At 38.9% G+C, this 26,028-nt stretch overlaps 1 protein-coding gene across 1 annotated transcript in view; it reads left to right on the plus strand.

Annotated features, from left to right (window-relative positions):
- Positions 1 to 4,593: 4,593 nt before the first annotated feature.
- The window catches only part of LOC134536737 (sodium- and chloride-dependent glycine transporter 1), a 180,054-nt gene continuing 158,619 nt past the window's right edge, over positions 4,594 to 26,028 (plus strand). Inside the window, exon 1 of the mRNA XM_063376629.1 lies at positions 4,594 to 4,675. Within this exon, the coding sequence (XP_063232699.1) occupies positions 4,622 to 4,675 (54 nt within the window). The 5' untranslated portion in view covers positions 4,594 to 4,621. The remainder of the gene's footprint in view (positions 4,676 to 26,028) is intronic.

Raw genomic sequence — 26,028 nt, forward strand, 5'->3', positions numbered from 1 at the left:
TTATCATGACCAAGAGGATTTGAACCATTAAATATTCAGAGATACTACAGATTTGACTAAGAAAATTCAATGAAACGACACACATTAAAAAAAGAACACACAATACACAGTAGACACAGAACACACACAGTACACACACTGGACACACGGTACACACAGGACCGCAATGAACACACAGTACACACACAGGACTCGAAATGAACAAACAATACACAATGCACACAAGTACACACAATGAACATACAGAACACACACAGTACACACACTGGACATAAAATGGACACAGAGTGCAAACAATGAACACACGGTACACATTGGACACGCAGTACACGCAATGGACACACAGGACACACAATGAATGCACAGTATACACACAGGACACACAATGAATGCACAGTACACACACAGGACACACAATGAATGCACAGTACACACACAGGACACACAATGAATGCACAGTACACACAGGACATGCAATGGACACGCAATGTACACACAGTACACACAATGAACACACACACAGGACACACATTTGACTAAAATGAAGTAGGTATATTTTGACGAAAATTCAACTTGGTGTGATACGATCTCATCAGTAGGATACGATCTCATCAGTAGCATGCGATAAAATTCCTACAACACAATGTAAAATGTCCTACAAGTCTTCACCAGAGCATTCCTGGGAGAGAGAAATAATGAGGTAATTCTACAGACGTAAAGCTACTGCATAAGAGTATCAGATATTTTTCCTAGCATAACTTAAACAAAGTGTAGTTGTTAGGGAGGAGTCTGGGTTAGGGAAGACTATAGGTGAGTCCCAGGCCGAAGCCTTTACGCTTAATCATGCTGGGTTTAAGCTATGCAAAAGGGTAGCATGCATCGTGTGTTTTGTTAAGGGATTGGCCGGCCATAGCAGCGATTGGCGCCATAACATACTCCCCTATCTTAAACTCTAGACTAATACTAGTTAAGTTGGTCCCAGGTAAAACCTGCATAGACACAGGAAGACTGCCATAACACTGTGCAGGAATGGTCGAGACATTGGTGTTCAATATTAAATCGCACTACTTGTACAGGTAATCGTAAATTTTTGCCCAAGTTAGATTATTTTAATATAGTACTGTAATATCTAGCCTGTGTGCAGTATATACTCAATTTTTCCTCAAAAGTGACTGGAAAGTGACCTGTTGGAAATTTGAGTAGAACTCATGGAACCTTTTCCATTGATGACCTTGAATACAGTGTAAATCTGAATGTAATTCTCGCTTGAGATATGTAATAAGAGAAGTTTTGCACCTTGTTTTAATCTCAGAAAGTGTTGGCTTGTGAATTTAATGGTGGATGATCATCTACCTAAGACGAAAACTGGTGATAAAATAGAAATTAGTTTGTCTAACTGTTCTGATAAATACCTGTAGTATTTGTAAGGAGGCATTTATAACGAAATTGTATTAGTATTCCATTTATTTTCAAGGGAGCAAAAGGAACAATCTTGGAGATAAATCAACCAACTTAAGAAATATGACGATTACAGTACTCCCAAAATTCTCAGAAACAAATTCCTCAGAACAACAGGGTAGTAGATGTTCAGCATAAAACGAAGACACAATTTTCGTGGGCAGAAATAAAGACTAGAAATACTGATAATGTAACCCATGTATTGAACTCCGATGATGCAGGAGCCTTAAACGCGCAGATTCAGACAATGTCTTTTGTTCATAGTTTGTTAAGTGTATCATCTAGGTTGTTAGACGTATAGATCATGATAATGAATGTTTGAATTATTTGAGAAATATTTTGACGTGACAACGTCTAATAAATCTATGAACACCGGCTGCACGCACGAAAAAGGATGACTCATTGTTCCGTTACGCACATTGTCCCGTTACGCTGTGTCCCGTTACGCTCATTGTAAGCTTGCGCCGCATCTATCTCTCTTCCACTCGATTGGAACAACCATCGATTGGACTTTTTCGAGGCACATTAAACTTGAAACACTCCCATTCGTTTCCTACTTTTCCTATCATCGTCCTATCCTTAACAGAATAACACAGATTGGAAGAAGTTAAATAGCAAACATGTATAAAAAAGTTATAGTTAAAATAATCTCTTCGTTAAAGTAATAAACATATTTGAACTAATAAGTGCAAATAAAAGTAAATTTATCAATTAAATTATAGATTTCATTTCAACTCCTTCCTTGTATCCATACAAAATAGTTATAATTCAATAAAAACGATTCAATTTTATTCATAAAAGTATGCAGTCATTTCATCACGTCATCATTTGTCACGTTAAACTATCGTCCGTAAACCGACTTTACAGACAACCAATTTTTTTTTTGCTGTATGCACAGTGGTTTTAAGATCGGAAGGAGAATAGCTTTCTGTAAGGGAAAATTGAAATGAGACACCACATCTGTGGAAGGTGTGTGTCCGTCCAGGTAGGTTCAGCTTGAGCGACACCTTGGACGCGATGAACGCACACAGCGACCCGACGCTCTGGGGCGCCAGGGCCTTCACGAGGCACAAAGCCGCAGCTCGCGGCAGTGGCGAGAGGCGAGACACAACGACCAGAAACGGGAGACTGAATCTCGTCACACTTGTTTCGAACTCCGAGCGGGGCGCACCACTCGCATAGGTGTGCCCAGACATTTCCATTGGGGGGGGGGGGGGGCTGCTAAATTTTTAAATCAGAAGCCGAATTTAGAATGTTAAATAGCCTAAATATATTCACTCATTGACTTGTTTATATTTTCGTGCAGTATCAACGAGATTTGTTTACTAGTTAATATCTATATCCGTATAATTTTAACAATCTTAAAAATATGTTGTTTTTTTCCATAGACAATGTTTAAAGTGTACTTACATATCTCCCCCCCTCGAATTTCCAATAGCTTGGTCCAGATCTACCTTGAAATGAACTTTGTTTTAGTGAATGCAAACACAGCAATTCAGACAACAGAACTTTAACAAACCTCTTAAAATATTTTTTTTTTGCTTGGCCATTTTAAGGGACCTCATGTTTTAAATAAACTAAGGCGGCTGTATTTCCAGAACGATAAAATGTTTAAAAATATTGTTAATTAGCATGCTGCAACACTGAAACACAGTTTGAGTGTCACAGTGGCAGGAATATACGAATATTAACGAACGCATTAGAGAAAATGCCGATCTGAGTGATTACATTAGGGGGGGGGGGCATGGCCCACCTGGCCCCCCCTGTAGGCACGCCTATGACCACTCGCAGTGACTTGCAGTCTCCAAGTGCGCTGCCCTGGATTTTGTAACTGTCAGGGCAATGCTCTGGTTTATCACGACATGGCCCTCTGCAAGTCGTTCGTTCCTTGGCCGCATTAAATTGCGGCTTAAGCTGCTAATTAAATTTTAAACTGTAGTGAAACTACATGGAATCTGAATGTTTAGGACCTTCAATATTATGGCTTATGAAGCCAGCACCGATTTTGAAAATTAAAATTGCATCAGAAGAAGAGTAACAATATGATGAAGGATGATGTACAAGCAACATATTTTTTTTTTAAACTTAAACAACAATATCAAGCACGATGAGTTTTGCAAGATGAACTGGAAGGTCATTTTAAAGGTTAGTTCTCTTGTATTAAGCCCATGAAGGGGTGATTGATTCAGAGGAAGAGAGAGGAAGTGTAGTAAGAAGGTGGCAAAAAATTGCCACGATCTTGCTGGAAGGTTCTATGTCCTTACGGAAGTTTTACCACCAAGTCTTTGAAGGTGCGAGGGAGAATTTTATTTTGGGGGAGGGGGGAGGGCAAGGGTGTGAAGGGTTGTTGGTTTAATACCCTAATCAAGCTTTTCTCGGTCTTTCCCAGAAACTGGCCACTTACTATGGGTAAGACGTGATCACTGGTCAGTGCGGTCATTGATGGTGGTGGTTTTGTGAGGGGAGGGGGGGGGGAAGTGTTGGTCGCTCGAAGCCCTTCTAGACCGCCATGGCCTCCTGAAGCTGACAGGATCGCACCTCATAAACCCTCATAAAACACGAGAATAATAACAAAAATAGCACACTCCTGGCCGCCCTTAACATATGAAGTTGGTACAATTTTTTCTTCTTTAACTGGAATGAGTCCCATACCACTAGTAATCCTCTGGTCATAAACCCTACCACCCAAAAAAAAAAAATCAGTGGCAGCCGCAAGGGGGGTTTCGAGGATTATATTCTTTCCCTCCAACGTCCCCCCCCAACTAAGAAGTCTCAGCCCCCCTCCCCCTTCCCTGAAATTAAAAAAAAACCGCTGAGGGGGGGCCACTTGCTCTTGGAAAATTGCACCTTTGAAACGGGAATGTTAAACGTGAATCCGTCCTGGGAAGGCGGCACATTACTTGGGGTGAGTGATGGAAGGTGAGTTGTCACAGCACCTGCAGCAAAGACGACGTGTGGGAACCCACACGCCAGTGCCGATGAGTACTCAGGTACTGACCCCCGCTGTGCCCGCGGCCGCCCAGGAACCGGCGGGGTCGAGCAGCAACCTGAATGGCGCAGGTCAGGAGCGGCAGGGGGAGGGAGGAGGGAGGGGGTTGTTATTGATCCGCGCGCCGGCGGGACCCGGCCAGTCGCTGGTCGCGCGCCGGGGAATGAGGGCGCCATGGAGCACAGGCCGCCATGCGAGGACCGGCGGCCCACCCTCGACCTGTGGGAGGTGAGTGGCTTCCGGCGGCTTCCACCGGCTTCCACCGGCTTCCACCGGCTTCCACCGGCTTCCACCGGCTTCCGCTCTGGCGTACACTCTAACCTTCTTCACCGGTGCTTTCGAAGCTCGGGGTACATACTTAAGGGGGGGAGGGAGAGGGGGGTTGTTGGAACACAACTGAACAAGCGCAACTAACCATACAGTGATTGTACGTGTGCTCTCAACTCAACTAGAGGACGGTGCGTGTTGTGTTATGGACACAGAAATATAAACGGAACGACAGGACACCGATTAATTATTATTTTTTTTTTAAAATTCAAAAACTTGAACTACAAAAAAAAAGGCTCGAAATTGCGGCCGACAAAAATGACAAATGCTTCACACGCTATTGTTCCCCTAAACACCCCCCCCCCCCCAACCCTTCCCGGGCGAAATCTTTCTCGGTGAAGGTTTCGGGGCTTCCCTCGCACTGCCCTCCGCAAGCCGGCTTCACGTGACGCACGTCGGCCGTCTCTTGGTCCGTGCACGCAGCCGCCTCGCTGGAGACCCGCGGCGCGGATGGGCGCCGGTCGCTGCGAACTGCGCGGTCGTGTCAGTCTGCCGGTCGAGCACCGAGCGTGCGTTGCGCGGTGACGTGTGCTTGTCTAGTTCCCCTCACCCCTCGACATGTCGCCGCAATTTTTTTTTTTTGACGCGACAACGTCTAATAAATCGATGACCGCCGGCTGCATGCACGAAAAAGTGTCCCGTTACGCACATTGTACCGTTACGCTCATTGTACGCTTGCGCCGCATCTATCTCTCTTCCACTCGATTGGAACAACCATCGATTTGACTTTTTTCGAGGCACATTATAACTGGAAACACTCCCATTCGTTTCCTACTTTTCCTATCATCGTCCTATCCTTAACAGAATAACACAGATTGGAAGAAGTTAAATAGCAGACATGTATAAAAGTTATAGTTAAAATAATCTGTTCGTAAAAGTAATAAACATATTTGAATTAATGAGTGCAAATGAATTTAAATTTATTAATTAAATTGTAGATTTCATTTCACTCCTTCTTTATACCCATACAAAATAGTGATAATTCAATAAAAATGATTCAATTTTATTCATAAAAGTATGCAATCATTTCATCAATGTTTTGTTATGACGTTGTCACGTTAAACTATCGTCCATAAACCGACTTTACATACAACTTTTTTTTTTTTTTTTTTAACGAAATTGACTTTTTGGTGCCAACACATTCTAGCTGACGTTCCACATCCATCAATGTAATTTTTACAGCAAAAATCACAGAGTTAGCACCACCGTATAACAAAAACGGAACCGCATAAATACACTGAAGCAGACTTATTAACTGCATTAGGCTTCATGCTCAGGTGATAGGAGGATTATATTTGGTTGCCCTTGCTTTAAAAAAAATTATACATTCGCATTTTTTTTAAAAATAAAAATAGTATTACATCAAATACACACTATGTGTACTCGAAAATAAAAAGTTTTTTTTTTTTTACTCTCCTGTAATGTCACAGAAATGATAATTAGGCGGTACCTATTGTAAGCTAAGCAACGATATGTACCGCGAATTTTTAAGCATCTTGTATTTTTAAACGAAACCTAAATAAAATACTTCAGTTGTTCTCTTGTTTGGAATTTATGTGTTTTTAGCAATAGACTTGTTCGTACCTACTGTGTGTTGGTTTTCTTTGGGATAGTGTAAATATTTTCCATAAATGAATCGGTTATTTGAGAAACCCCACATGTCTTGGACATGAGGGGGTTTCTCAATGCAATGCATTCTTGAAGCATTCAGTTTATATGTTACTAGCTGCCCGACCCGGCTTTGCACGGCTATACTAATGGAAAAAATTTAAGCCACATCTCCCATTTACAGTAATGGTAAATAATAAAAAAATTTGTGAAAACTTATTACAATGCTGTATAATATACCGGAGAGAAAATTAATAGCACCGATGGTGCACGCAACGTACAACAGATGTACCCGTACTTCGCTACGGCAGTCTACAGGCAGATCACTCTTGCGCCGCTCATTATACATGCCCCTCCTTGTGGGTACGCCACTGCCACGCGATGCGTGTTGCCATGGAGACGCAGAAGGCATGAACAATTCAAAATCCTGTTCATGCAGACAAAGTACCCACTATTGCCTGGTTTTAACCACCCATGGGATCTAATTTTCGGAAAATGTCATCCTGCGTAACATAAGGAACATTACTGTGAAGTTTCAAGTCTATAAAATATATATACTTGAAAAAAGGGCAATTTTTGATATTTAAAGTACCCGCAAAATTTCAACGGTGATGAGGACTGCACTAACAATGAAATAGTCGTTGCCATAGAGACGAATGAAGCATCAACAAAGAAACAGCCGTTGCCATGGTGATTTCCTACCAAAAACTGGAAATTTTGATATATTACGCCCCTGAAACTCCCCTTGGGATCGGATTTCCGCAGAATCCGTTCTTAGTGAGCGTCTACATCACAAAATGAGTAACTATGCTAAATTTCAAGTCAATCGGGTCTATAGTTTTAGAGATCTCGTGATGAGCGAGTCAGTGAATGGTATTTCGCTTAATAAACTTCTAGCGCCTGCGGCATTGTCAACACACACTTTGTACATGTACTGCTTGTTGTATCTAACCCCCTCAAACACATTTGATTCTAAATTGGACTTTTAGTAAGGATCCCTAATGTTATTGATAATATAATATTGCCTATAGCATTCCTCGATAAATGTACTATCCAACACTGAAAGAATTTTTCAAATCGGACCAGTGGTTCCTGAGATTAGCGCGTTCAAACAAACAAACAAACAAACTCTTCAGCTTTATAATATTAGTTTAGATTTGTATGTGGACACGCGGGGTTTTAACAGTAACTGATACAGCCTGCTATTTTCTTTACAACATCCTGTGTATAACTCCATTTCAGCCAAAAGTGGGCATGTGGGGGTTTCTCGAATGGCCGATTCAAATAATGATGTTCGCAGCATTGGTTGACGCCGCTGTACCTTCTTCTCAAGTGCGCTTGACAGCAGTTATCGCGGACAGGCTAATGACGCTACCAACTGGTCTCCTACTGCACAGTAACTTCTGCGCAAGTATGAGTGGCTGTCGTGTTGCCGAGACCTGATCGCCGGCTCGGAGATGATTCTCTGACGTCTGGAGCTCTGCTCCCAATCTCCGTTGGACGCACCGAGTTTCACTAGGCTGCAGGAACCGGCTGGTCATATCTGTTTTGGAATGCTCGTCATCGGAATAAGTTAACGGCTTCGTCTCTGGCTAGTAAGCCAGTGTTGCTCACATGATTGGCAATTGAAAACACGCATAGGCACAATCCAAATAAAGAAGAGATATTTGGATTGAATGTATTGCTCCACGCACTCTCTGTATTTCCACATCGAGAGCAGATAGGATCTACTCCTGTTCCCGCTATCTGAAGCCCCGTCGTCTGCAACTGCTGAGACCACACGTGTTGTAGCACCAGGCGATGTTCCGTTTCACACAGCCAGCAGCTGGGGCTGCTGAGCTGCGCTCGAAGAACGTTTCTATTGGCGGCCGGGTTCCAGGTTATAATTTTAGTTTTTCCGTCATTAATATTTTAAGGGCTATTTATAAAATTTGAACTAGATATCTGCCTTGAATTTGTTGCTCTGCCACAAATATTTTCAACGGGCATTCATTTGTAAAAAAAAAGACACAAAGTCTTCGTAATTATCATCACAAGCACGACTTCGTTTTTTTCACTCTTTGTATCACACTAAGTGAATATATGTTGGAAATACTTATTTGTGGCAGAACAATAAAATCCAATGTAGGTAGCGAGGTAAAATTTTATATTTACACCTTAATTCAAACTAATGACGCGTAAACGAAGGAAAAAAAAAAAACAAAAACAAAATTCATGCGTGTACTTATGTACATGAGTTAAGTTATACCATACTTACTTGGCGTGACAAAACACTAACATCAATTTTGTATTGAAAAAATTAATATAAATAAAGTAAAAATACGGGAGTGATGATGTAAATACGGTTGGAAACGAATAAATTCAATCAAATTAAGAAAAAAGTAAATAAATACTCAGTAATCTATATTAATGTAAACCATATATAAAATTAAAACTTAAATATCAATTACTATGTTTATTACTGTAACGAAGATTTTATTATAACTATAACTTTTATACATGTTTGCTATTTAACTTCTTCCAATCTGTGTTATTCTGTTAAGGATAGGACGATGATAGGAAAAGTAAGAAACGAATGGGAGTGTTTAAAGTTTAATGTGCCTCGAAAATGTCGAATCGATGGTTGTTCCAATCGAGTGGAAGAGAGATAGATGCGGCGGGACACAGCGTAACGGGACAATGTGCGTAACGGGACACTTTTTCGTGCGTGCAGCCGGCGTTCATCGATTTATTAGACGTCACGTCAAAAAATATATTATTACAAATGTTGCACTACGTCTTTTTCTTATCGGGTCCCAGATACTCCCTGTAGTCATCCCCAACCGCGACACGTGCTAACAATGTTTAGTCATTGCAAACCTAGCTCTATGCAAACTTGTATGTGAGATCACCGCACCATGCCTATACCCGTGGAACTATGGGCGGATACAAATAATAGGAGGGGGGGATGTTATATATATTCTCTTTTTAAACCACTATAGTGGGGGATTAATGCCTCCTGCAATAAGAAAGAAAACAACGTAAAAATTAAACTCGGATGACATCCTACTAAAAATGTTTTCATAATTTTTTATTACTAAAAACCTATTCTACATGTGACTCTCAAAAGCTGTTTATGATTATTTTTGAAAGTTTCCGTAAACTTCATTAAATTCAGAAATAAATTATATTTCAGTGTTTTTCAACTGTGCAATTTGTTTGAATGATTGGAATTCATAAATGTTTTACAAATTTCCTTTTGCCCAATCATCCAACAATTATTATTGACATCGTTTGTTGTTAGTAGCTGTTTAACCCCACATAATGTAACTAAACAAGCAAGTATTATATTTAATTTGACATACAGCTGTTTTGCATTCAAATATTACCAAATGATTTCATGATATCTGAAATAGGTAATCTAAACCAAAATCCTCTCTTATTGCAAGATGTTATAAATGCAATACAAATACCACCCGCTAATTTTAAATAACTGTGCAATACGATAATGCATAAAAAAAAATCAACTTTTACTTTGATTTCGTACAATTGTTTTGAATATGAAATCATATATGGACTACTTGAAGGTGAATAGGGCATAAAAAAAGTCAGGAAAACCAGACAGAGGGTCATTAACAACTTGCTGCTTGTTAGCACCTGAAGATAGTGACGGAATTACGTGCCGAAACTTCAGTGGTAAGCGACAGCAGGATGCGGCTAAAGATCACAACCTTTTTCATGTCGTAAAGATGACTTTCATCTGTGTGCCGGACTTAAACATAAGTTTGTCTAAGAACTTTAGAATTTCGCTCTTTAGTGAAACATTCTTAGGAACTTCACTAATACGAAACTAATGACGAAGAAATGCATTCACTCAAAGTGGGGATCGAAGCCAAGAATTAACTACGTAACATGAAACGGCATGACCTAACTGCAGGTTTCTCTATTTAAATCGAAATTTGTTTGCGTTAAAATTTTAAGATAAGTATCAAAATTTTATACACTTCTTAACGAAATCTCAGAATTAAATTGTGTTTGGGCAAAATCTAAATACAAAAAAAAAAAAAAATCATAACTGGTCACCGCATGAATATAAGATTCCAGTTTATTTGTAGAGTTAAAGATAAAAAAAAATCCCGAAATATTTTTTAAAAGCCTTAACTAAACGTATATTCACCTGATGGAACCATATACAAACAATAAACCACTGTTCTGTTACGATTTCAGTTTGAAATAATTGTCTAAAACACAAACTGAGAAGGTAGAATAATTTATGCAATCATACCCAAAATATGTTTTAAAAATACTCTCTTAAAGACGAACATACCCTGCTATCTTATATTTAGTCTATCATTGTTATAACTATATGTCCCACGTCTTCGTTTGCACGGAATTGAGAATGAGTTGTCGGCTTGTGTGTATAAATGTTTTCGTGTCAATTTAAATATGAAATACAACATTTTAAAATAATGTGTTTACTAGCACATAAAAACTAAATGCTGTGAAGTTACAACGTCACGTCGTAATGTTTAACGATAATAAATTTTTAGTGGTAATGACCATTATATTTTTGGACCCGTTTGAGATATTGCAATAAAAAATAGGAAAATTACTCTTTGGGTTACTATCTGAAACTATGATTAATTTAAAATAAAAAGTATTAGCGGTTTTCAAGTAAAAACTATTTAATAGTAAATTTACGTAATACATTATTATTTGATGCATTATTTTTGGACATATGCCGTTGCAGTTTTGCTGTGTTTGTCAGGGAAAATTTACGAAAATCAAAAAAATAAATAAAAAGTATAAAGATAAAAAAAATTCACAGAAAACAAGACTGAATCAGCTGATGCCAGACAAACGGAACCAAAGATGAAACTAAACAAGTGTTATGAACAACACAACGACGACAGCAAGGACCAAAAATGCTCAACATACAAATATCATACAGCACAAGAATTCCGTTGAGGGAACTTAATCACGGGAAAAAAATAATATAACATCACAGACAAACACAGTGGTCTAACAATGACGAGACAGAATGAATGCAGGCCGACAACAAACCTGGACAACGCAGCAAACATATGAACACAACAAAGATGATAAACAAGTACCGTGGACAACATAACGACGATAGCACTGACGAACACAGAAGGTTTCCAGTGACAACAGTAGTGACGTTTCGGGAACTGACATCTGTTCCCGTCATCAGACACAGACTGATGACAATATTTATATCATTTGATATGCTTACAGGAAATATACTTAATGTGTATATACTAAAAAAATTGGTTGTCTGTAAAGTCGGTTTACGGACGATAGTTTAACGTGACAACGTCATAACAAAACATTTATGAAATGATTGCATACTTTTATGAATAAAATTGAATCATTTTTATTGAATTATCACTATTTTGTATGGATTCAAAGAAGGATTGAAATGAAATCTTCAATTTAATTGATGAATTTACTTTTATTTGCACTCATTAATTCAAATATGTTTATTACTTTAACGAAGAGATTATTTTAACTATAACTTTTATTCATGTTATTTAACTTCTTCCAATCTGTATTATTCTGTTAAGGATAGGACGATGATAGGAAAAGTAGGAAACGAATGGGAGTGTTTCAAGTTTAATGTGCCTCGAAAAAGTCAAATCGATGGTTGTTCCAATCGAGTGGAAGAGAGATAGATGCGGCGCAAGCGTACAATGAGCGTAACGGGACACTTTTTCGTGCGTGCAGCCGGCGTTCATCGATTTATTAGACGTTGTCACGTTAAAAAATCTAAAGACTGTAATTGTTGCTGTGGCCACAACTGCAAACGATACCCGTGCGTATCGCATTGCTTATAAAGTTTCCTATGAATTCTGTTAGCAATAGACTTGTAATTTCAGCCCTAACAAGGTAAACAGTAAGACTAAAAACACAAAACAAAAATGCAGCAATAATAATATACATATGGTTAAGCTTTGGTTAGTCACAAATAGATTTGCACTCAGTTTTAAGGAGGACTCACAATGATCCGTCACCCGTCTGAATCCGTCCGTAATCCGTCCGTAATCCGTCCGTAATCCGTCCGTCAACAAGCCGAGCGATTCATAATTATCCGCACGGACGTTAAATACTTTTCCATCTCGATGCTGCCAACTGACTATAAGGATTGAATAGTGGTGACACTTTATTTGTACCTATATGTATATCAAATTGACGATCATGAAAGTAAAGCTTTTAATGAACAATTAAACTCTACTTATTCGCTGTTATACTTATTAAAATATTTTCAGTCGTTAAAAAATGTGTTTAAACGTAATTTATAAACATTTAATGAAAACAGCTAAAGAACAGAACAAACTTTAAAAAATTTTTAAGAGAGAAAAGATAATTTTTTTTTCATCCGTCTGTCCGTCCGTCGAAAGATACGCTCGGCATGGTTTTGACGGACGGGCTGACGGACGGATGAAATTTATCGGGCCATCTGATTGGCTGCAGGTCACGTGATCGACGGACGGACGGGTTACGGACGGATGAGACGGATTATTGCGAGTCCAGCTTTACTGCGTTTTTCTACATGTCTCTAAAATAACGATACGTTTAAGTAGCACGACTTTGATGGTGGTAGACGGTGCACGAGATATATCTGCCAAGTTGTTGGTACGACAGACGACTTAGGCTTAGGCTCGTAGTTCTTGGATGTGGGCCTGTGGAGTCTAGGGTGGACTCACAGCCATTCCACAATATAGGGCAAATAACCGCTGCTCGTTGGCTACTGACTGTAGAGTTGCGTGGACTGGAATGCCTGTATGATCAGACACTTCTTTGGCCCAGGGTCTCTCGTTGGGCACGGGAGTCCTTCCAGATAAGCCGGCGTGCCAAAATAGCAAAAAGGAACGCAGAGTTACGAGTATTTGAATTTCAGCGTATCGCCAAATGAACCGGTGTCAAACTTTTGGAACGTAATTCGGGTTAGGAACTCGCTACCCAAGGAGTCGCGTCACCAGGTATTTTTACGTCGCCCTCACCTACACTAGAGTCTAGCGGCAGCACCGCTACTTCCTGCAACTGGCTGCAAATGCCGCACCGCTCACGCTCGTTCCGGGGCCGGCGGCGCGATCCCGCAACGGGAAGCCTTCTTTTCACTGACGAGAGAGCAAAACGTCCGATCGTGCATCTTCGTTTTTTTTTTGTTCATTGTAAACAAATATGGAGGTGTTGTTAAAAGGAAAGACCATAAACAAGACAACGGTATTTATTTGTAATTTTTTTTAGAGGAAAATACCTAATTGAAGAAACGTACTTCGTGGATTTGTATATTTTTCATACCGTATAAAATCTAGGAAGTATTTGTCTTCCACAAATATTCTCGGGATGCCCCATATTCCCTTGCAATTTTACGCAACTTGTAATTTTCAGGTAAGGACATGATAACTAATGGTCAATTAGGTTAGGTTAGCTACATTATAAATACTTTAAAACATTGTGGACGGTTGATTTGGTTAGGATAGCTACATTAAAGATACTGTGAAATCATGTAAACGGTTTCCTAGCGCTGGATAGCTACATATTAAAAAGTTATTTGCTAAGCAACCATAAAATGATTTTACAGTATTTTTAATGTAGCTATACTTACCTAATATAACCAACCATCCACTAAACAATCTGTGTGGCTTTTTTATACTGGAGACAAAAAACGTGCGCGTAAAAATAAAAAAACAAACATCCAGGGGGTAGGCGCTCCCGATCGGCCAACTTCGGAAAGGCTCGGCATTTGCAGCCAGTTGCAGGAAGTAGCGGTGCTGCCGCTAGACTCTTGTGCACCTACTCCCTATCCTGTGAGTACACGCGCACTTGTTTCTCTTGCGGCGGGACAGCGAGGACTTGAGGGGTGGGGGGGTGCAGACATGGTGCTCGGGGTCGCGGGCAGTGCGGGTCAGGGACTGCACGCGCCTCCCCTCCACCCCCACCCCCCACCCCCACGGTCGATACATCCCCCCTCCGCCGCCCCTCCACGACTCCACCCCCCCACACACCCCACCCCGCTTGCGCGGGGTCTGGGTTACGGACGACTCTACACTCCAAAACCTGGGTTCACTTAACACACGAATCTACGTATTATAGTGGAATGGTTTATGATTGGCGCGTAGGAGTTTTTTACGGGTCGTGTGCGAACCACATGATGACTTAACACTTAACAGAGATGGCTATATTTTATTTATTTTTTCCTCCAGGATTAAGGGAAGCGCCGTTCAGAGCACAGTAGAACGTGTTTCTGGCTTTATATATATATATATATATATATATATATATATATATATATATATATATATATATATAGTTTTGGAAAGCATGTTAAAAAGTAGCACGAAAGGAGTAGGAAGTACGGAATTACTGGCATCATGTTAAGTAATAATAAAATATTTAGAAAATTTTTTCATGAATATTAATAAAAAAAGCTATCATTGGAATATTTATCTCGTTTTATGATTTCGTAAATTACTTAGTTAATCTGAGTGTTCCGGGTTATTTCTGTTGTTATATTTTGTATTTACAAGTCATGAATATATTTCTTACGGTAAAGCCTTGTTATGGTGGCTTGGAATGTATTATATTACCGTTACATGGACTTCGATTATGAATTGTGTAAGGAGTCTAGGTTACGAGCCGAAATGTTGCAACTTTTAGGTTCAATCGTAGCCATGTTTCTGGTAACCAGTTTCACCGTGTATAAAAGTGTTGCGATATAGGTACAAATTATTAATCGACGACGATTAAAAAAAAAGAAATAAATGTCAAAATGCAGACGACTACAAACATGCAACTGAAATAACATGGCTGCTTTCTCGCCCGTTTTCATTGGCTGGAATTAACGACCACTAATGCAATCATAAACTGGATATTACTGAACCATGTGCACGCAGGCGAGAACGCGTTTGCGTATGTTTATGTGTAGGGGGGTAGGGAGGGGGGATTAAAGGAGTGAATACTTTGTTTCACAAAAATGTTTATGACGTTATATTAGCAATTTTTCCAAATAAATAATTTTACTACAGCAACAAGTAGTTGTGAAGAATTGTTTGGGTAAACATTATCCAGATGATCAGTGTTCCATCTTAATTACTATTGTTTTTGTTTGCAATAAACCTGTTGTTAACTTTCAACTTCAAAGGCGATGACAACCCGTGGGAAGCACTTCATACCGCAAGTCGTAAATGTGTTTGCAACTTTTTTTTGTTTTTTTTTTTGTTTTATAACTGCAGCCTAAGTTTTCTTATTGAATTCTGTCACATTTTGTATAGCAGTTGCTAGATGCAAAATTATTCAACGTAATGTGAAATGTTATTTTGTAATAAACATGAGTGAAAAACCGCTTGAGATATACAAATATTTATGTTTTTAAGCTTCTAAATTTACCTTTTGTTAAGTTATTAAATTGTTTTACTAAAACAATTAATTTAATTTATAAATAGCATAACATTCATATGGCCAAAAGATTCTATATATGATTATTAAGAAGAAAATATTAAAATGTTTATTGGTAAGAACAATATGCTCTTAAAATAATATTCAATTAATTATTTCACTATTTCGTAAATTCGTCTTTAATGTTTTTTTCTTTTGTGAAAACTTAACCATATGTAACGTGCAATGTATTTAAAAATTGTATCGGCCTATTTATCAGATAATTTAGTTTTTAAATAAATATTAAATTTGGTTTTAAATAATATATTTTTATCAACTAAATGCACAGTTTAGTATTCACAAATGTAAACAAGACGTTCTTCAATTACTTAGGTTTTTAGTTCTGAAGTTGGCTCTAGTTGCAGTCCTCGTGATCCGTGTTTCTATACGTGTAGCGAGGATCGTGTGTTATATTCTGGCCTCTGACATGACAAAAAATTTGATTGTCTGTAAAGTCGGTTTACGGACGATAGTTTAACGTGACAACGTCATAACAAAACATTGATGAAATTATTGCCTACTTTTATGAATAAAATTGAATCATTTTTATTGAACTATCACTATTTTGTATGGATACAAAGGAGTGAAATTAAATCTACAATTTAATTGATAAATTTACTTTTATTTGCACTCATAAATTCAAATATATTTATTACTTTAACGAACAGATTATTTTAACTATAACTTTTATACATGTTTGCTATTTAACTTCTTCCAATCTGTGTTATTCTGTTTAGGATAGGACGAAGATAGGAAAAGTAGGAAACGAATGGGAGTGTTTCAAGTTTAATGTGCCTCGAAAAAAGTCAAATCGATGGTTGTTCCAATCGAGTGGAAGAGAGATAGATGCGGCGCAAGCGTACAATGAGCGTAACGGGACAATGTGCGTTACGGGACACTTTTTCTTGCGTGCAGCCGGCGTTCATCGATTTATTAGACGTTGTCACGTCAAAAATAAATGAGGAATGAGTTGGTAGTCACGAGGTCGGTTGCTCACTGCAGTTCCGGTGATTCGTTCAACAAAGCATCTTTTGCACAGCTGTGCATTGTTGTAAAAACCTCACATTTTATCCTTCACGTGCTATCTCTTTTGAGATAGTGTACAAGTAAAATTTACATCATTATAGTTCGTCCAAATGGTGCGTAAGCTGAGAATAAACACATGTTCTTGACGGATATGAAGCAGCTGAGATATTGTTTTGGAGGCAGGTATACTTCTCGCAGTACTGGAATGTCACGCGGGTTTGCATAAGCCGAAAATAAAAATAAAATGTGCACCAGTCTTTCAGTGTAACATCTAACCGGGTCGTTACCACAAAGCCGAACGTACAATAACGCCGAATACCATAACGCCGAATGCCAAATTGACCGCAACGCCGACAGCTAGAAAACTGCTGTGTACCACAACGCCGAAACACAGTAACGCCGAAAAATGTACCACAACCTAACCTACCCTAGGCTAGCCTAACCTAGCCTAACCTAGCCTAACCTAGCCTAACCTAACCTAACCTAACCTAACCTAACCTAACCTAACCTAACCTAACCTAACCTAACCTTACCTAACCTAACCTTTGTGGCAGTCCTGCAGTGACATTTTTCTGCGTTAATGTATTTCGGCGTTGTGGTAATTCGGCGTTGTGGTACACAGCAGTTTTCTATCTGTCGGCGTTGTAGTCAATTTGGCATTCGGCGTTATGGTTTTTGGTGTTATTGTACGTTCGGCGTTGTGGTATTTCGGCGTTGTGGTGCGTCCCCCATCTAACCTCGGTAACCAGCAAATTCATGTGTTCTCAAGTTGAAAATACACTTATAATACGTATGTGGACACGAAATTTAGTGGCATTCTTTAAAATTAGTGTGTGAGTATGTGTGTTTGTGTGTGTGTGCCCGGGTAGGCGCGGTCTTTAAGGGACAGGTTTAATGAGAACTTTTCGCTGTATACATCTGTGAATATATTGTGTGCGTCCCTTTTAAGGCCAAGCATACACGTAACCGATATTTATAAAATTCCAAGTCTAATAGTTTCTCAGCGTAGAGATTTGACTTCGTGTGTAGTTGATTAAAATGTGTTTACAAAACACTTTTTACAGCCGTCAGTGACATGTACGATATAAATTCTAAAATATGCTTTGCATGAAAACATTTATCAGGCTGAAAATATTCTATATTTGATTCTTAAAACGAATTAAAAAAATTTTAAGTACAAGAATTGATTGCCTTTAAATAAAATATGACGTTCGAACCCCTCCAATTAACTAGTTAGTAGTATGTAAATGGGCATCCGGGGACAGGCTTCAGGCTGTGGTGTCTGTGGTGTTTTCCGCCATATTGGATTGTGACGTCACGGCGGCCATCTTGGATGAGTGTAACGGGACACAGCGTAACGGGACAAGTTTTACCTTGACCTTTGACCCTCAAAATCCGCCAAAATTGGGCAAAATTTGCCCAAAATTCCTCAAAATTCGCCAAAATTTCCATTTCTGTGAAAAAAAATTCCGCCAAAAAATCTCAAAAAATTCCACAATTCAAAAATTCCCGTTTTCGAGAGAAAAATTCCCGTTTCGAGGGAAAATTTCCCGTTTTTAGTCCTTAAAAATCCCAGCGGCTAGAAATGTCCATATGTAGGCTTAAGCATCCATGTCTACAGCCTACGATAAGCCTCTGACGTCATCATGGATTATGACGTCACCGTTGCATTTTCCGTTACGGTCGCCATCTTTAACTTTTTTATTTATTATCCGATTTTAATGAAAAAATTTTTAAAAATTATAAAAAAATTCATTTAATAAAATTTTAATAAAATACTTATAAAAAATATACTTTTACGACACGTAGTTCGGAGTCCTCGGTTCGAACCCGGTGAGGGCAAACAAATAAAAATGGCGACCGATCCTTCCCCCTAGGTGGGTGCTAGCAGACTGACTCCCACCACTTTTTTTCAAAGCATATATATCGTCACCTAGTATGACGTCATGTCCGCCATCTTGTCTTCGATGCTGGAAGCCATCATCAATGTATCGTCGGCGAGAGTGCGCTGACGTCATGTTAGTTTCGTTCTTATCCGCTAGAGTACAGTAATCATTTATTACTATGACACCCGCCATCTTGAAATTCGGCCGCCATCTTGAAAATCCGTAATTATTTAGCTAGAAATTCGGGAAAAGTTCCAATATTCATTAAATAAATCACTCATTAATTTACATATTGATTCGATCGATTCCTGTCCTCGGTTCGATACCCGATCGATGCAAATAATCTTAATTTTTATGTAAAAATACCTAAAAAATGACAGGTTCGAAAATAAAAACACTGCAAGTTCTTTTACAAACATAATATTTATTACATAATTTCTATTTTACTACAGGATCACCTGCGAAGGTTAGCAATCTTACAAACATTTAGGTCCGCATAGGCGTGAAATGACTAATTCTTAGCTCCAATCGGTTTATACAAGACAGAGTCCAACCAGATCCTTTACAGGCATAGTCCTCCTCTTCTTGACAGAGTTTCTGGATACCTTGTTTAACAGTTTGCTTGACATCGTTAGAACTGTAAATTACTGCAGCCGATGTCTTGAATGCACACTTCTTCACTTTGTCATCGAACGGATAAGGCTTTCCATATATACAGTCCAACCACAAGTTATATTTCAAAGGTCCGTTTGTTGCTACGTCATCAGTAAGCTGATTGATTATGTGCTGTCTGATATCATCAAGAAAATTACAAATGTCCTTTGACTCACTTAACGTACTTGGATAATAGTAGTCTTTCAATGTTCCACGAAATGCAGACTGCGCCAAGTAGAAGCCATTATCGTTCACTTGTAATGCTCCGATCACAGTCTTATGTTTATTTTCATGTTCAGATGCCACAGCAATCGGTTGCTGCACATCAGTTTTTTTACTTGTACGCTCACGAGTCACCAATCTAAACTCAGGAGTCGTAATTGCTGCAGATAGTTCAGCAGTAGGCGCACGGACTTCACCTTTACAGTTTATCGAATGTCGGCGCAAATTATCAATTCGAGTAAACCATTTATGACACTCGTCACAGCGAAACTTCATGCGAGAAGGATTCTTCGTACATTTACTCCTCTCATGTCTCCGTACATCATGTGCAAATGCAAACGTCATGTCGCAGTAGCCACAAGGATGCCTAGTTGAAGACAAACCCGAACCAGATGTCGCTGTTACTGCAACTGAATCATTTCCAGGCATACTCTTATGCACATCAATGCATCGTTGTTGTATAGAAACCTTTACTTTCTGCCGCACTGCAGGTCCTTTACATGTCTCCAAGTGATGCTTCAAATTAGCATTTCTTGTAAATTGCTTGCGACACTTAATACAACCAAACATTTTACGATAAGGGTTCTTGGCACATTCTCTCTTCTCGTGTCGACGAGCATTGCTGATGTTTGAGAAAATCTTGTCACAGTAACGACACCGATGTTCGTTAGTTGTTGACGATTCCCCATCCATTAAAGTCTCCATCGAGGGCGAAACAGCGTTCGTCGAGGTTTCCTGTACAGTCAGCACTACCGGCATTAAAGTCTCTTCTGCTGGTGGTATCACATCTGTTGAAATCTCCTCCAATGTTGACGTCATCGTTGCCAACGGGATCTGCTCCTTCTCCGTCGTAGCTGTCGTCAAGGTTCCCGTAGACGATGGTACAACCTCCGAGTTCAACGTTAAAGTCGGTAAAGATGCCATCGAGTTCGCAAGAACAGGTAATTACGCGATTTATGCACCAGATTAAACAAACTAGGTGATCCTTACACCGCCGACGTCAGTAACAAAACTGAGCGTCCTGCTGTCTAGGACTCGCTTATATACATGCACCGTATGGAATAATACGCTAGTCAAATCAAGAACAATTTATTATAATACTAGAGTCAAAACAACATTAAAATTAGAAGCTCCATCAACAAAAAGGAAGCACATTCTGGAAGCACCGACAACGAAAAGGCAGCACATTTGGAAGCACCGACAACGAAAAGGCAGCACATTTGGAAGCACCGACAACGAAAAGGCAGCACATTTGGAAGCACCGACAACGAAAAGGCAGCACATTTGGAAGCACCGACAACGAAAAGGCAGCACATTTGGAAGCACCGACAACGAAAAGGCAGCACATTTGGAAGCACCGACAACGAAAAGGCAGCACATTTGGAAGCACAATTGAATAATGAAGCACATTTTGGAAGCACCATCGAATAAGGAATCACACTTGGAAACTCCATCAAATAAGGAAGCACACTTGGAAGCTCCATCAACAAAAAAAAAGGCAAAAAAAAGGAAGCACGAGTTGCGAGATCTAAGTCTTAGTTAGAAATCAGAATACAAGAAATAAAAACATTAAATTTTTATAATTTAAATTATTTATTTTATTTCTTTACATTATACAAATGCAAGTAAAACAAGCCATTATTTTATGTAGCCAGCTTTCCTCAGTTCCTTGAGTATGAAGGATATTTCTTTGATGCACGAATAGTTTCCTGCACAAAGCGAACCATGTAGAAGTCTTAGCCGGTCAACCAATATGTTTGGATCTTTCCATGATGTGTAATCATTCTCTTCTACCACCATCTTCCTTGCACGTTTATAATAAATATTATGATCTCTGGAGTCTTCCGTTTTACCACCAACCTCAGGGTAACTTTCATGTTTGAGACGGTGATCATCACAAGCTTGATCAGATTTATTTAATATATCACGTCGTTTCCATCGTTTCGGTCTCAGGACACCGCCACATTCTTCGATCTTGGCAGCTTTAGGTGCTTCATCATAGTCTATGTCTTTGTCAACAGCCTCAGAGTCACTGTAACAATCACCGTAGAAGGAATCGTCTTCACCCAATTTACCGTAATAATTCGATGTTGATGATGTTGTAGTGTCTTCATCGTCTTCATGCTTCCTTTTTAGGAGTCCATCATTTTTACAAAGTAGGAAAGATCTACTTGAATTCGGCTGGAATATATTCTCACTTGTCACGTTAAGGATTCTTCCATTGTCTTCATTCTTCCGTAAATCATCAACCTCCTTCAATTTAAGTTCTTTGTCGAGATCGGAAGAGCCAAGAAAATTATTGTCGTAATACAGATCACTCTTCCTTAGGCTAGTAGATTCATCGTTGTCCTCTAGCTTGTACGCAGGCTTGGCGCTACAAGTTCTGCCATGTCTTTTTAGGCTCTCTCTCCGCGTAAACGACTTGCTACATCGAACACAACTTATCATATTGCGCAGTGGATTTTTAACACAGTCATTCTTCTCGTGTTGTCTTTTATTCTTTCTCAAGATAAACTCTTTACTGCAAAACTTACACCTATGTTCTTTCGATACAGCGTCAGATCCCAAATCGGAATTCATATTAGTTACTGAGACTAATGCCAGATACCAATTGAGTGTTTTAAATTAGATCCAATACTTAAATAGAAATTTTTTCATATTTCATCAGCGAGAATTAATATACCTCATGCAAAAGTACTTTATGCATGTAGTTCGGCTTTTCAATAACAGATGTCGCCACATGTTGCTTGCAGGTAAATAATATTTAGTTCTTTTATGCGGGATGCGGGATGCTCACTAACGATCGCAAAAGAAGGATGGCTTCGCTAGACTCCAAGGAAAAGGAAGTTCGTCTTGCATGTTGGTGCTCCACAGATGTCTCATGGCGTAATATTAATTTGACTGAGTAATGATATTTATTAATTCCACCTGATAAAAATATTGCAAGTTTTGATTTAGTAGCAGAAATTATCGAATTAAATGTAACTTCAAATAAAATAACATGTCTCATTAGACAAAAAAAAATCCATGCAGAGAACGGTTTCTCAGAATAGTCAGAAACACTTGAAGAAACCACAGGAATGATTGCAAGAACACGGGAAAAACCATAAAAATATTGACAAGAATAATCAGGAGCACACGGAGAAAACCATCATAATATTGGCAAGAATGATCAGGAGCACATGGAGAAAACCATCATAATATTGACCAGATTAATCAGAAGTACTTGGAGAAAACCACCACATGTTTTCTTTGATTTCATAAAATTACAAGAAAAAAAATTTAAAAATAAAAATAAATTAATTAAAAAAATGAAAAAAAAAAAATGCAATAACAGTTTCTGCTAGCTTGTAAACTTATTATTGTTGAGCAAAGATAGTTCTTGTACAAGCCAGAAATTTATGCATTTTTTTTATTATTTTTTTAATTAATTTATTTTTATTTTTAAATTTTTTTTCCTGTAATTTTATGAAATCAAAGAAAACATGTGGTGGTTTTCTCCGAGTACTTCTGATTAATCTGGTCAATATTATGATGGTTTTCTCCATGTGCTCCTGATCATTCTTGCCAATATTATGATGGTTTTCTCCGTGTGCTCCTGATTATTCTTGTCAATATTTTTATGGTTTTTCCCGTGTTCTTGCAATCATTCCTGTGGTTTCTTCAAGTGTTTCTGACTATTCTGAGAAACCGTTCTCTGCATGGATTTTTTTTGTCTAATGAGACATGTTATTTTATTTGAAGTTACATTTAATTCGATAATTTCTGCTACTAAATCAAAACTTGCAATATTTTTATCAGGTGGAATTAATAAATATCATTACTCAGTCAAATTAATATTACGCCATGAGACATCTGTGGAGCACCAACATGCAAGACGAACTTCCTTTTCCTTGGAGTCTAGCGAAGTCATCCTTCTTTTGCGATCGTTAGTGAGCATCCCGCATCCCGCATAAAAGAACTAAATATTATTTACCTGCAAGCAACATGTGGCGACATCTGTTATTGAAAAGCCGAACTACATGCATAAAGTACTTTTGCATGAGGTATATTAATTCTCGCTGATGAAATATGAAAAAATTTCTATTTAAGTATTGGATCTAATTTAAAACACTCAATTGGTATCTGGCATTAGTCTCAGTAACTAATATGAATTCCGATTTGGGATCTGACGCTGTATCGAAAGAACATAGGTGTAAGTTTTGCAGTAAAGAGTTTATCTTGAGAAAGAATAAAAGACAACACGAGAAGAATGACTGTGTTAAAAATCCACTGCGCAATATGATAAGTTGTGTTCGATGTAGCAAGTCGTTTACGCGGAGAGAGAGCCTAAAAAGACATGGCAGAACTTGTAGCGCCAAGCCTGCGTACAAGCTAGAGGACAACGATGAATCTACTAGCCTAAGGAAGAGTGATCTGTATTACGACAATAATTTTCTTGGCTCTTCCGATCTCGACAAAGAACTTAAATTGAAGGAGGTTGATGATTTACGGAAGAATGAAGACAATGGAAGAATCCTTAACGTGACAAGTGAGAATATATTCCAGCCGAATTCAAGTAGATCTTTCCTACTTTGTAAAAATGATGGACTCCTAAAAAGGAAGCATGAAGACGATGAAGACACTACAACATCATCAACATCGAATTATTACGGTAAATTGGGTGAAGACGATTCCTTCTACGGTGATTGTTACAGTGACTCTGAGGCTGTTGACAAAGACATAGACTATGATGAAGCACCTAAAGCTGCCAAGATCGAAGAATGTGGCGGTGTCCTGAGACCGAAACGATGGAAACGACGTGATACATTAAATAAATCTGATCAAGCTTGTGATGATCACCGTCTCAAAAATGAAAGTTATCCTGAGGTTGGTGGTAAAACGGAAGACTCCAGAGATCATAATATTTATTATAAACGTGCAAGGAAGATGGTGGTAGAAGAGAATGATTACACATCATGGAAAGATCCAAACATATTGGTTGACCGGCTAAGACTTCTACATGGTTCGCTTTGTGCAGGAAACTATTCGTGCATCAAAGAAATATCCTTCATACTCAAGGAACTGAGGAAAGCTGGCTACATAAAATAATGGCTTGTTTTACTTTCATTTGTATAATGTAAAGAAATAAAATAAATAATTTAAATTATAAAAATTTAATGTTTTTATTTCTTGTATTCTGATTTCTAACTAAGACTTAGATCTCGAAACTTGTGCTTCCTTTTTTTTGCCTTTTTTTTTTGTTGATGGAGCTTCCAAGTGTGCTTCCTTATTTGATGGAGCTTCCAAGTGTGATTCCTTATTCGATGGTGCTTCCAAAATGTGCTTCATTATTCAATTGTGCTTCCAAATGTGCTGCCTTTTCGTTGTCGGTGCTTCCAAATGTGCTGCCTTTTCGTTGTCGGTGCTTCCAAATGTGCTGCCTTTTCGTTGTCGGTGCTTCCAAATGTGCTGCCTTTTCGTTGTCGGTGCTTCCAAATGTGCTGCCTTTTCGTTGTCGGTGCTTCCAAATGTGCTGCCTTTTCGTTGTCGGTGCTTTCAAATGTGCTGCCTTTTCGTTGTCGGTGCTTCCAAATGTGCTGCCTTTTCGTTGTCGGTGCTTCCAAATGTGTTGCCTTTTCGTTGTCGGTGCTTCCAAATGTGTTGCCTTTTCGTTGTCGGTGCTTCCAAATGTGCTGCCTTTTCGTTGTCGGTGCTTCCAAATGTGCTGCCTTTTCGTTGTCGGTGCTTCCAAATGTGCTGCCTTTTCGTTGTCGGTGCTTCCAAATGTGCTGTCTTTTCGTTGTCGGTGCTTCCAGAATGTGCTTCCTTTTTGTTGATGGAGCTTCTAATTTTAATGTTGTTTTGACTCTAGTATTATAATAAATTGTTCTTGATTTGACTAGCGTATTATTCCATACGGTGCATGTATATAAGCGAGTCCTAGACAGCAGGACGCTCAGTTTTGTTACTGACGTCGGCGGTGTAAGGATCACCTAGTTTGTTTAATCTGGTGCATAAATCGCGTAATTACCTGTTCTTGCGAACTCGATGGCATCTTTACCGACTTTAACGTTGAACTCGGAGGTTGTACCATCGTCTACGGGAACCTTGACGACAGCTACGACGGAGAAGGAGCAGATCCCGTTGGCAACGATGACGTCAACATTGGAGGAGATTTCAACAGATTTGATACCACCAGCAGAAGTGACTTTAATGCCGGTAGTGCTGACTGTACAGGAAACCTCGACGAACGCTGTTTCGCCCTCGATGGAGACTTTAATGGATGGGGAATCGTCAACAACTAACGAACATCGATGTCGTTACTGTGACAAGATTTTCTCAAACATCAGCAATGCTCGTCGACACGAGAAGAGAGAATGTGCCAAGAACCCTTATCGTAAAATGTTTGGTTGTATTAAGTGTCGCAAGCAATTTACA

This window comes from Bacillus rossius, chromosome 11 (genome assembly GCF_032445375.1).
Source record: "Bacillus rossius redtenbacheri isolate Brsri chromosome 11, Brsri_v3, whole genome shotgun sequence".
NCBI classification, from domain to species: Eukaryota; Metazoa; Arthropoda; class Insecta; order Phasmatodea; family Bacillidae; genus Bacillus; species Bacillus rossius.